Source organism: Lactuca virosa, chromosome 5, assembly GCF_052849685.1.
Source record: "Lactuca virosa cultivar CGN04683 chromosome 5, Lactuca_virosa_CGN04683_v6, whole genome shotgun sequence".
Lineage (NCBI taxonomy): Eukaryota > Viridiplantae > Streptophyta > Magnoliopsida > Asterales > Asteraceae > Lactuca > Lactuca virosa.
This window is the reverse complement of record NC_136430.1, coordinates 316,849,609-316,863,159: the sequence shown is the minus strand read 5'-3', so window position 1 is coordinate 316,863,159 and position 13,551 is coordinate 316,849,609. Positions and strand designations below refer to the sequence as shown.

Genomic DNA, 13,551 nt, shown 5'->3' with positions numbered 1-13,551 from the left:
TTCCAATTGCACTTCGGGTAAAGGCTCCTCCCATTCCTCCCACTCTTCTTCCTTCACGCGTTCAAATTCATCATGCTTAAGGAACTGCGTGTTTTCTTGTTTCACCAGATTTGCATTGGCACAAGATGGGAAAGGGAGAGGTGGTCGTTATGGCTTAATGACAGAAAAATCATAATCATTTTTTTTCGTCCACAACGTGGCACTATTGCCTTCACATCGTGGTGACTGGTCAGAATCACGAAACTCTTCTTCTTCTTTCGTTTTTATTTCGAGTGATTGATTAGACTGCTCTTCAAGGTCCCCCATACACTCCAATTTATCTTCTTCTTCTTTTGTATAAATGGCCATGGCTTGAGCGTTTTAGATTGACTTGATTTTTCGTGAAGGTGAATCTGGTAGCTTTTCTTGTACAAGCCTTGTTAATTGCCCTACTTGCGTACATATACTTAAAATCGATTCTTTTTGTTCTCTAAGTATTGCGTCTGTAGCATCATGTCGTTTTTCGCTAGCTTCCATGAATCTAAATAACATCGACTCGAGAGCAGATATTTTCTCTGATTGGACTTGCTCAATTTGGTAGAGATCATGCTTAAGTTCTTGAACGTCTTTCACATATTGTTCTCTCTTATACACCACATCACAATCCTTAGTAGAATGGGGTCCCCCATAAGCTCCACATCTATCATGAATTGTTCCACCCATTTTTGTGATCTTTTCTTCCACTGTGTCTAGCTTTGCAATTACTGCACTGATAGTATCTTGACCTCCATCTTTACTTGACTTTCCTCTAGTGAAATCCTCCTTTGAGTTGTGATACTCTCTTGAATGCTTAGCGAATTCTTCAATCAAAGCTTTATTTGTTGTCGAATCCTTCTTTGTCACGGGCCCTTGTGAGTCTAGAAGTTAGCGAGTGCACACACTGACTCCATCATAAAATATTGATATCTCTTGTTGCACACTGAAGTCATGTTGATAGCAATGTCGTAACAATCTCTTGTAACGTTCCCAAGCTCCATATAGCGACTCCCCCTCTAGTTGTTGAAAATTCAATATGTTTCTTTTTAGCTTCGCCACTTTCGAAGGAGGGGTAAACTGGTTGATGAACTCAATCTTAAAGTCAGCCCAAGTCGTGATTGTCCCAAAGGGAAGTGATTTTAACCATTCTTTTGCTTCACCCTTCAATGTGACCGGTAAAAGTCGAAGTATCACCGCATCTTTACTCACGTTTGGAGCGTTAAAATAATTTGAAATCTCCACCACCTCTTCTATGCTCATAAGCGTTCTCGTGCTCCTTCCCATAAAAAGGTAGATCTTTTAGCATGCCAAGAATATGTCACGGTAGTTCAAACTTTGTAGTGGTTGAGATTTTTGGTGGATCAAGACCCCATCTGTTGGCGTTCCTCATATGTCATTTATACTCTTCCATTAACATGGTCGTGATGTCCCCATTTTTTCCTGCTAAGATAAAACTAGAAAAACACGCGTAAAAGGAACAAAAAACAAATAAACGAAAAACTAACTGAAGCGAGACCACGACGTGGTGAAGATTACCACGACGTGGTTACGTCTCAGAGAAAAAAAACTAAAACAAACAAATGAAACAAAAGTAACTTTTTGTGGTTTTTACCCCACAAAAAGGATCAAATAACTAAAAACAATTAAACTAATAATCAAATACGCCGTTCCCCGACAACGGCGCCAAAAACTTGATGCATAGTAATTATACCTACTAGTTTTACCAACTATCTAACTTATTATTACGACTTAAGGCATTGGACCTATTCACAAATAATATAGCACTAACAGTCGGGTATCGAACACGGGGAACGATTTTAATTAAGTAATTTATCTACTAAAAATTAATTTAAGAAAAGCAAAAGTTAAATTGGTTTTTATCTGATTTTACAAGTTCAGACAAACTTAACACTCAACAAAAACGGTTGTAATCAATATATTAAAACACTTTCGTTTAGTTTTGAATCCACATTTTTTCTATGGTTAGCTCTTATTTATGGATTAATAAAGTTGGTTATCAATTTATATGTAATTAGAAATTTGGTCAAATCTACTAATGTTTTCACCGATTCATGTACTACTTTGTAAGGTCCTACACAAGCAAACACATAATTAGTTATTAATTAAAATTGGGCTTATGTAAAATTTGTTAAACACAATTATGATCACAATTATGTCCTCCAGCACAGCTAAATTTCTACTTTTATCACTTAACTAAGATGTGGTCAATCCTAGCTCTAGCAATTTAATGGTCACTATATTACTAGGTAAATAAGTTCATGTAAATTAATGGCCACTAAGGTACACTTAACTTGAATTAAAGCAACAAAGAGAAACACTTTAACATGCTAGGTAATTTAATCAAACACAAGCTCCAAACCAACTTTTATAAATCCATAAACTATTAAACTAAACCATAGTTATTAGGGTTTCATCTAACTAAACGAAAGTAAAGAAGTTTAGCTACTGATATTTAAAACCAAACACACAAGCTCATGGAAAAGTGACATGATCAAACTGAATGAATTGATCATGTTTTCTTCTAGATCTCTTCAACTCTTGAGCTCCAATCGTTTCCTCCTCTTCCAAGGGTTTTCCAGAGGTTTTTTTGTAATACTTCTCCAGAAAGTCACCTCCAAGTCCCCCAATTCGTCATAATGTTCGGATATATATACTTGCCTAAAATCTGGCCACCACAACGTGGTAATGGCACCACATCGTGGTCTTCGTGTATATCCCGTATTCTCCAATTCAACGTCAAGAATCGCGAAGATTCCATTCACCACGTCGTGGTTATCGAGAATTAGCATTTTCTCAAAACATTAAAGTTGTCCGAAAATGTGTCTAGTTTTCAGATCATTTTGAATCACGTCAATCAGAGTTACGAGGTATGAGATATGACCAAAATACTGACGAGGGGTCAAACTGTCCAACAACATCCTACTTGTGTCTTCTTCTTGCCTATGCTCTTCATTCCTGCTTCCAGCTTCCATATTGCTTCCGAGAATGTCTTTTACGCTAAATAACAGATATTAAACATAATAAGTACCTTTTGTTTTATAATAAGCATAAATATAGCAAATAATATTAAGATATGATATAAAATATATATGTAGATAGGCATATATAGAGTATGAAAAAACATAATTTACTTACTTTTGAATTGTTTGTATAATTAAAATACTTTTGGAAAAATCTTAAAAAAAGACCTAACGTATCTTTATATGTTATGAAATAACTAATATGTTATTTTGTATGTCAATTATAACTATTTTTTTTAAATTAATATTTTACAACCGGATAACTCAAGAAAACCAGTAACATATTCCAAAAGACTGGTATTAGTGATTTTTTTTCGAATTATCATAAATACAATTTTAATTTGTTATAGATATTGAAAAGAAGTCCAAAAAAAATAAAAAATAAAATATATTATTATAGCAAAATTAGTTTGGTGTTTTAGTTATTATCAATGATTTAATTTTCATGATAAGTAACATATTCATAACTATTAGCGTCTTTCATATTTCTTTTTGAATTTAAAAATAACTTTTACATAAAAAGATTTATTGACTTATGGTGATGAGAAAATAAGCTTTTAAAAAAAATGTTTGAATTAGTTTTTATGATGGAAAAAGCCAATAAATTGTTTTTTATTTAAAAGTGCTTGTCTTACTTATATTTATTTTAAGAGGTAGTTGTCTTTTAAAATCCAAAAAATTATAAGAAGTTTTGAACAAATTTAAATCCTAACTTATTGAAATCTTCTTTTTGAAAGGTTGATGAAAAATTATTTTAAAAGTTTTTTTTTTTTTTTTTGATAATGCAAATTTTCTTGGTGTTTTAGTTATTATCAATGATTTAGTATACTCATAGCTACAAGGGTCTTTGAGATTTCATTTTGAATTTCAAAAGAATTTTTTCAAAAAGATTTATCGATTTATGGTGATGAGTAAATTAGTTTTAAAAAAAAAATATTTAGATTAGATTTTGTGGTTGGAAAAATCAATAAACTGTTTTTTTTTAAATGTTTGTTTTATTTATACATGTTTTAATGTGTATCTGTCTTTTACAACCCAAACAATTATAATTTTTTTTTGAGAAATTCAAATCATAACTTATTGAAATCTTTTTTTGAAAGGTTGGTAAGAAGTTATTTTAAAAGAGCTTTTTTTTTCATAATATCAATTTTTTCTTTTCTGATTTATTAACTTTTTCAAAAAATTAAATCAATAATTATTTTTAAATGAAATCCCAAAATAAAGCTCTCATACGGCTTCCTACGAATAAGATGGTCTTTAACGACAGCAAAATAAAATATTGATCTGTCAGTTAAATCATTTAAAAATCACCAATAACATATTCACGTCACATTTGAGTTGTTGTCTTTTTGAGATACTATTCCGGTGAATTGTTTTAGGTTCAAAACTCTTCAAATAATGGACAAAATTTTCTGGTTTGTCAATTTCTTTGGTAAGATCTAAAAAAAAGTTTATTAGCAAAAAATGTCCATGTTTGGTGGTTTTGTTGTGGTTTTGATCTCTACCTCGTTAAGCTTAACAATTTGGTTGTTAAGTTTTTGAAAATGAGGCATATACCTCTAGGGACCATTTTTGCAGTTTTATCTTTTTATACAACTACAAGGACCATTTCTGTAATTTTTCTTTTTCATTTTATTGAATTATTGTACATTAGTTATTTTAATTTTTTTTTAGTTCTTCTATATTGGATTAATTCTTTTTCATTGGATTATTATATATTAATAAATATTAATTTTAGGGAAAACTACAAAAAAAAATCCTTACATATTGATATCATAATCGATTTAGTTCTTATATCATTTTTTTATTCAATTAAGTCCCAAAAATCAGTAATAGTATTCAATTTAATCCTTTTACCCGGTCAACAGGTCATCCAACTTTCAAAAATTACACTTTTGGCCCAGATTTCAAATTTTGTTACAAATTTGGTCAAAAATTTACATTTTTGGCCTAAATTTTAAATTTTACTACAAATTTGGTAAAAATTTTACCATTTTCGCATAGATTTCAGAATTTTATTATAAACACGTATTTTACAAAAAAAAAATGTATACAAGCGTCTATTTTATTATAATTACATTTTGTAAAAACATATTTATATGTACCAAAATAAGTGTTTGTATACATTGCTTTTGTAAAAACATATTTATATATTTTTTTATAAACACCTATTTTATAATAAACACATTTGTATTCAAACATGTTTATAAATTAAATGTATAAAAGCACGTATTTTATAAAAATATACTCAAACATGTTTTTATAAACGAATATATACAAATATGTTTTTAATAAAAATCAACATTTGAGAAGTTAATTATCGACAGTTAAATTATTCTTTTAAATGTATAATCTAAATAATAGTTATATAAGAATTAATACCATAAAATGTGCGTCTCCAAATTAAAAAACAAAATGTATTGTCATACAACTTTTTTTTTCAACCCACACAACATTAGGTGCCCAATCATATATGTTACCGAATTGAAATAATATGGAAATAAATTATTCGCATCAATCGCTTGACGCGGGTAAAAAGATAGTGTGTGTGTGTGTATATATATATATATATATATATATATATATATATATATATATATATATATATATATATATATATATATGTGTGTGTGTGTGTGTGTGTGTATGTATGTATGTATGTATGTGTATATATATATATATATATATATATATATATATATATACACACACACACACACACGTTTACTATGAAATAGATGTTTGTATATATTTTTTTATAAATATGTGTTTGTATACAAATGTATTTATAATAAAATAGGTGTTTATATAGATTTTTTTTTGTAACATATGTGTTTGTATATATTTTTTTATAAAAACGATTTTTATATATTTATGTACTTAATAAATACATATTTTTTATAAATAGGTATTTCGTATACAAAAAAATTCTTAAAAAAAGTTTTTATATATAAAACATAAGATTTTTAATGTGAAAATATGTTTTTTTGTATAAATTTGATTTTTTAAAGAAAAACATATTCAAATTATTTTTTGAGAAAAAAAGTTGTAAAAAAACTAAAATTAGGATGAATTCATAACAAAATTCTGAAATCTAGGCCAAAATGGTAAATTTTGGACCAAATTTATAATAAATTTTATAATCTAGGCCAAAAGTGTGTATTTTGGATCAAATTTGTAATTTTTTTTGAAATCTAGGCCAAAAGAGTATGTATTGAAAGTTGGATGACCTGTTGACCGGATAAAAAAGTTTAATTGAATACGATTACCGGTTTTTTGGACTCAATTGAATAAAAAAAGATATAATCACTAAATCGATTATGAGATTAATATGTAAGGATTTTTTATCAGGTTTTCCTTAATTATATTATATTATATTTATATCTTAATAAATATTATTTTATTATATTTTAATTTTTTAAATTAATTTTTGTAATTTCTTCTTTATTGGATTAATTTTTTTTATTGTATTATTATATATTATTAAATATTTTTTATTGGATTATTATATTATTAAATATTTTTTTTAACATATATTATTTTTTTATTAATTAATATTTCTTTATTATATTATTAACTCCTTATAATTGTTTTATTATTATTTTTTTATTTCGTTAATTTTTTTATTGGATTATTATTTTTAACCTATTATTATTATATATAATAAATATCATTTTATTGGATTAATAATTTATAATGTATAATATATATATTTTTTAATTTTATTGGTGCCACCACAAAGTCGTTAGAATACACAAATGTGTCGCGTCCCATCGTCGAAAATCGGCGGGACAACCGCCAATCATGTTCATTGATTGTTCGACGAAAACCCCACCAACTTGTTACACCCAATGCCGCCAATAGTCACCTAGGACAACCTCATCACAATCAATCGGAATCCTCTATATATGTCACTAAGCCGACCATATTCTGCTACAACCACTAGGAGGTTAGATCGAAACACCTTTGGTGAACTCTTCCATTCATTGCCTTCTATCACCTTGCGTCGTCGTATCATCTCACTGGAAATCGCCGATCATCGCCTATATTAAGCCATTCTCGACGAAAACTACATCGGTCGACTACCCACACAATGCGCAACAAACCGCAGAAAACATACAACCTCTAGCCGACAATTCATTACCGATACCACCATCGATGACGACAATGTTAGATCGAGGGTTTTCAAACCACCATAGCCATTAATTAAGAAATGGTCCTTGTAGTTTGGTAAAAAGATAAAACTACAGAAATGGTCCCTGTGGGTAAATCCGTCATTTGCCAAAACTTAATAGTTAAGCTGTTAAAATTAACGAAATAGGGACTAAAACTACAACAAAACCACAAAATATGGACATTTGTTGCTAATAAACTTTTTTTTAACCTTACCAAAAAAAATTAACAAACCACAGAGATCATTTTTGCAATTTTGTCTCAAATAATGTATTGTTTTTCATTTATATACGATAAGCACAGTTATCGAACTCTTCAAATAATGTATTGTTTTTTCATTTATATTCTTATCGATCACACATAATTCATTTTGTACGTATTTTCGCTTTCATTAACTTTAGACTAAAAATATAATAGATCTACGCAGTTATCATAAGTATAATTCTTATTTTCTCAAATTCTGTGAATTAGATAAGTTTTAAGCACCATCATTATTGACTGCCATAATTTCTTCGGTTAATTTTAAACAGATTTTTTTTTTCTAGGACCATATAGTGTCTATTCGTAAACCTTGTTTGAATAGTTTCTGCTTCCAGCTTACAAGAAATAACCATATGTTTTTTATTATTTATTTATATATAATGCAAAATTATATTATAACCATAAATATAATTACTTGTTAATTAATTGTTTCTTTGATAAAGTCCGAAAACTTAACCCAGCATGCATAAGTAAACTAATTTGAGGGTTTCATTTGGTTGCTTTTGACTTGGCTTGTTTTTATCTTACAAGACTTGATCGACTTGTTATTACCAACACATTTTTTAAAACCTCATAAATTTTTTATTGTTATTAATTTGGAAATCGTCAAATCAAATGACCTATGATCATCTACCCTCTCCTGTTTGTGACAATGAGCTGGATCCCAGTATCCCACTTGTTCCCAGAACTCTGAAGGTTTCTCCTTCACCTTGCTTCCTTGAATTAACCTCCATAACGAGTTCGCTGACTTTTTAAAACCACGTATGGTTGACCTTTTTAAGATCACCCCTAACGGCTATAAATACCTTCCCTCCCTGCTATGTCATCATCACCTCATACACTAAAAACAGTATTCAACATCGCTCATACACAATTCTTTGACACATAAATAATATCCAGTAGTCTCATAGTAATGGAGGTTTCTTCTCTTAACAAAACACTAATCCTGCTGATTCTCCTGTTAGCCACCTTGGCGCGAGGCCAAGGCAATCGGGGTAGAGGCCAGGGCACCCGGGTTGGCTTCTACAGAGCCACCTGCCCAAGGGTCGAATCAATAGTCCAATCAGCGGTTCAGTCTGCTGTCCAATCCAACCCCACTATTGCACCTGGTTTACTTCGGATGTTCTTCCATGACTGCTTCGTCAACGGCTGTGATGCATCTATACTAATTGAAGGCCCGTCAACTGAAAAGGCTTCCGGACCCAACTCCCTGTTGAGAGGCTTTGAAGTTATTGATGCTGCAAAGGGCCAGCTCGAAACTGCATGCCCTGGTGTGGTCTCTTGTGCTGATATTGTTGCCCTAGCTGCCCGTGATTCTGTTGTACTGGTAATTAAATTTTACATTGATATCCGTCAAGGTGTTTGTTAAGAACTTATAGTTAAATGTCAAACTGTGTTCTTTATTAACCTTTTTTCAATATCTTGCAGACGGGTGGACGTAGGTGGCAGGTGCCATTAGGGCGCAGAGATGGATTGGTTTCGCAAGCATCGGATACTGCTAACTTGCCAGCGGCTACCGACCCTATTACTGTTCAAATTAGAAAGTTTGCTGATAAAGATCTTAATACCCAAGATCTTGTAACTCTTGTAGGTAAGTGCAGCAAAATAATGTACAATATATGTCTACTACACAATATGCAATCATGCATCCTATTAACTCACAAATCAATTAAAGATGCGTTTTTTTTTTAATCATCAGGAGGACACACAATTGGAACATCAGCTTGTCTGCTATTCAGCTATAGACTATACAACTTCAACAATACCAATGGACCCGACCCGGATATAAACCAAGCCTTCCTACCACAGCTCCGGGCCCTATGCCCCAATGGTGGCAATGCTTTTAGGCGTGTGGACTTGGATACCGGCAGTGTTAATAGCTTTGGCAATTCCTTCTACGAAAACTTGAGGAATGGACGGGGAGTTATTGAATCCGATGCAAAGCTATGGAGTGACAGGAGGACTCAGAGGTATGTACAAGGGTTCTTGGGTGTTAGAGGCCAACCTGGATCGCGATTCAACGCTGAGTTTGGAAGAGCAATGGTGAAGATGGGTAATACTGAGGTGAAAACTGGGAGACAAGGACAAATTCGTAGGGTTTGTACGGCCATCAATTAAGGATTGTGGGTTAAATAATTGATTTGATCATAAGTTGTTAATACAATCAATTATATATATATATATATATATATATATATATATATATATATTAAAGTTATCGTTCCCCTTAGCTACAGTAAATTTGCTAAGGAATTGACATAAATGGTCCCCTGTTTATGTGACTCTCTCCATTTCCGTTTATTTTTTTCCCTTTGCAGTAGGTCAATTTGTGTCAATATCAATATTGTTGATGACCACGTGTTTCCTTCACCGTTTTCTGATCCAATCAGATTTAGATTTGTGTACATCGTCGCCGCCCCATCCTTCTCTCATCGACAATATTCCATTATACCACACACCCACCGCCTTCATCTCCATCTTTCAAGTTCTCTCTTCCGTTTCGTCTCCACCCAATCACCGCTCCCTCCACCGCAATCAGATTACCACCGCTCCGCCATCTGCTGCTTCTCCAGCCCTTCCCAGTGTCGCCCACCGCCATCGACTTCCAATAAACTATGACCGTTGTTCCTTATCACCGTCTCTCTTCCAGATTACTAGACCAACATCACTGTCTTTGTTCTTCACAGTTAAGACCCAAAACCCTCTCACCACCACCGCCCTATACGCTGCTGCTCACCACCACCGTATACAAACATGAGTTTAATCGATCGTCTCCACCCGGATTTCGATTTCGGAATTGGATATGTTATCCGAACTCTCCATCTTCCATTAAAGATGGGGTATCAAGTTTCCACCACTGCTCTTCCTTCTCATACCCTAACTCTCATCCGCTGCTTGTGGCTTACATGGTTTGGCTTCGCTTGAATACGACCAACAGGTTGGAGCCGATCACCGTTCTCATCTTCCAATGTTATCCACTCCACCACTTCTTTTTACCTCTACCTAACCCTTTCTATTCGTCTTTTCCTTACCCTTCTGTCTTCGTCTTTCTCTAAGAAAAAAACTCACCACCACCATCGCTGCTTTCGGCAATACTGACTCCGGTGAAACAAGCTTATGGGTTTCATAACTCGACGCCTTTGTCTCCGGTGGCGACTCGACGACTATGCTTCAAATCCGGCGCCTACCGGTTTTGTTTCTGTACATGCCATTAAACGAAGCCTCCGCCTGCGCTTCTATAAATTCCGATAATCGATATTTTTACGGGTAAAGTCAGGTACGTTGGTGGTGAATAGCGCATAAGGTGGTGTTTTATCTATTCAATTTCGATTCCCTTCTCTCTAAATTAACCACTAACTGAAGCTTAAAATACAAGAGCTCCTTCCACAGTCGATAGTTCTAATCCCAATTATCAGGTCAGAAGGTAATTCTCTACCTCTATTGTCGGCTTCTTTTTAGGAATCTCGGAATTTTACTATTTTTTATAATTTTCGTAGCTTGTGTGGCTGGGTTCAGTTCTCTGAATTGATGAGAGCCCATCACATGCTTCTCCTCATTCTGTTGTGGTCCTAGGAATGGATATCACAGCATGTGAAAAACAATTCCAGATTGGCAGCCCTGTCAATTGACACGATTGTTTGGATACTGATCAGGTTTGACTATCTTTGACGCTGCAACTGAAAAACACACTTCCAGTTACATGGAAAATCATCTTCGACCCTACATTTGATCATTGCAGCTTATTCAAGAAGGTCAAATACTGGACCAAGAATTAAACTTTGTTGGCACTGCATATGTTCCTGTTTATGTGATGGTCGGAGTAAGTGGTTTGTTATCTCTATTTCCACTCATTATTTGGCAAAAAGATCTCAATAAACACAAATTTAATAAATAGATCTTATATAACATAAGTTTTTATGCTGATTGATTACACTATCTGTTCCCTTCCGGTTGATATGCTCATATCATGTACTCATGAATTCCAGTTTAATTCTATTTGTTTTTCTCAGGTTCCATTCTGAACCCTTGGGTTAAGTGTCTTACTCTTTTTCAGCCAAGGAACCTAGGAATGGAATCACCAATTCCATGGATCAAGTGATGATGGGAGTGGACCTTGAAGAAGTGGACGAGCAACCATGAATCTTTACACCTACACCTATCTTGATGAGCAACCATGAATCAAATTACATACTATGTTCTGAAACATTTTTATTTTGGTAGTTTCTTTAATGATAGTTGTCTCATCTTTTTTCATTCCAGGAAATTTAGGTGGAGATCTGCATTATACAAGTGATAATGGTGTTGACGATTGCAGTTGCACCTGTTGTATCTCTTGCTTCATTCGTTACTCCTAAACCTTCTTTTTCGTCGTTGGTACGCCTAATAGTTTTTTTAGTAAAACCTAAAATTTAGTTTTCTAATCTAATTTAACAGCAATGAATGTATTGATCTATTTCTGGTGTTTGTTGGAGTTGGATTATTTATGTTTCATCAAATTAAATAAATTTTATAAATCAGAAAAAAAAATTCATAAGATACATTTGAATTTAAAATTTGGGTTGAAATCTTTGATTCGTTAATGAATTGTTTTAATGAATTGTTGTGAGGACTACACCCGACACCGGTTGTGGGGTACGTATGTTTTTATTTTCAATTCTTTCTGAATGTTTTTTGTTTGATTTAGGATTTTTGAAAATTGTGATTTTTTCTTTTTTGGCATTGTTTTTAGGTAGCAAGTTTTGGTCATTACCTATGGAAGAGAACGAGGTGGGTACTGGGTCCCGATGACATTTGGTAAAAAAAAACATTTTATTTTATTTATTAATTCTTGAATTCAACAAATATATATATATATATATATATATATATATATATATATATATATATATATATATATATATATATATTATAGGTACAAGAAAATCGAATCGTGTGAGTCCTGGAAGTGGAGGTGATTAGGTTGTTTCTTGAACGACTTGGAAGGATTTGTAGTTGGAATTCATTCCTCCAAGTTGTGGCTTATGAATGTTGTTCCTACTTCTGCTGAGGCAAATACTCTTGGAGTTTATTTACGAGTGTGGCCTTATTGGCATATATCACAACTGGTATATAATATACGAATCTTTTAAAACTTGAAATTTATTAATTAAAATTTGATTATTAAATTAGAAAGGCATTAATTAATTAATAAAATAATATTGCAGGTGTGAGGTCTTTTCCATGAATGCAAAGAAGGTATAGTAAGCACATTGTTTGTATTTAGCTGTTCCATTCAGTTTGAGATTATAGACTTTGAAAAAAAAGATAATAAAATCTCATGATTTATGATCATGGGTTTTTGCATGAAAAGGGTTCTTAAATGTATTAAGGTTGTGAGCATGGGTTTTACTATCATTCACCCCCAACCACATGTCCAAGTGATGCTTCAACATCACTCCCTAAAGGAGGTGGTTCTACTACAATTGACTTAATTACCTCTAAACAAATGGCCAGTGAAGGTGTGTTAACTTTTTCGCCCTTGTGATGATGGCTGCCTTGGTGGTTTTCTGATATGTTTACGGTTGCTCATCTGCTCTTCATTCAACAGACGAGATCTACACATTTTTGTGTGGAATGAATCTTACAAGTGGAGAATTCAGTATCGTATGAATTTTTAGCGTTGGAGAAATTGATAGCTGCATGGGATGTCGGTCTTAGTCTTAGATAATGATGTGATTTAATTTCATTGTGGAAAGTTGAACAGGATGGGAAGATGGATGGGGCTGTTAACACCTGCTGTATAATCTCTTTCAGTTTAGCAATGTACATTCTTTATTATTATTTTTTTTATAGCATACTACAAAACTTTGATATCTTTTCTTATTAACACATTGTCCTGTGAAAATTCTATCCAATTATTGGATTGTATTTTCAAAATTTTCTTATTATAACATTTACACGTTTGTAAATGGAGAAATCTCCTACAATGGCAACGTATTTTATTGTGGCTAACAACTTAGGCAATGTACTTTACTTTGACGCAAAAGTAACACCTTCTGCCCCCTCGCAACGCGGGGGGAAA

The 13,551-nt window shown here is 32.6% G+C and overlaps 1 protein-coding gene and 1 non-coding gene across 10 annotated transcripts; both read left to right on the top strand.

The window, feature by feature from the left end:
- Nucleotides 1-961: 961 nt before the first annotated feature.
- LOC145118137 (small nucleolar RNA R71) lies at nt 962-1,068 on the top strand. The gene has a single exon (XR_013713116.1). It is a non-coding gene; the product is annotated as a small nucleolar RNA R71 (small nucleolar RNA).
- A 7,243-nt stretch (nt 1,069-8,311) lies between these two features.
- On the top strand, nt 8,312-13,312 carry LOC145115276 (peroxidase N1-like). 9 transcript variants are annotated; one of them, XM_079051547.1, is made up of 7 exons: nt 8,312-8,817; nt 8,919-9,081; nt 9,190-10,906; nt 11,144-11,864; nt 12,220-12,284; nt 12,403-12,595; nt 12,695-13,312. In XM_079051547.1, the coding sequence occupies exons 1-3, from the start codon at nt 8,404-8,406 to the stop codon at nt 9,606-9,608; spliced, it is 996 nt and encodes a 331-aa protein (XP_078907673.1). In that variant the 5' UTR covers nt 8,312-8,403; the 3' UTR covers nt 9,609-10,906; nt 11,144-11,864; nt 12,220-12,284; nt 12,403-12,595; nt 12,695-13,312. The 9 variants fall into 9 exon arrangements, with proteins under 9 accessions (XP_078907673.1, XP_078907669.1, XP_078907672.1 ...); XM_079051543.1 differs by having other exon boundaries at nt 10,988-11,864; XM_079051546.1 differs by having other exon boundaries at nt 9,190-10,914.
- The last annotated feature ends 239 nt before the right edge of the window (nt 13,313-13,551 follow it).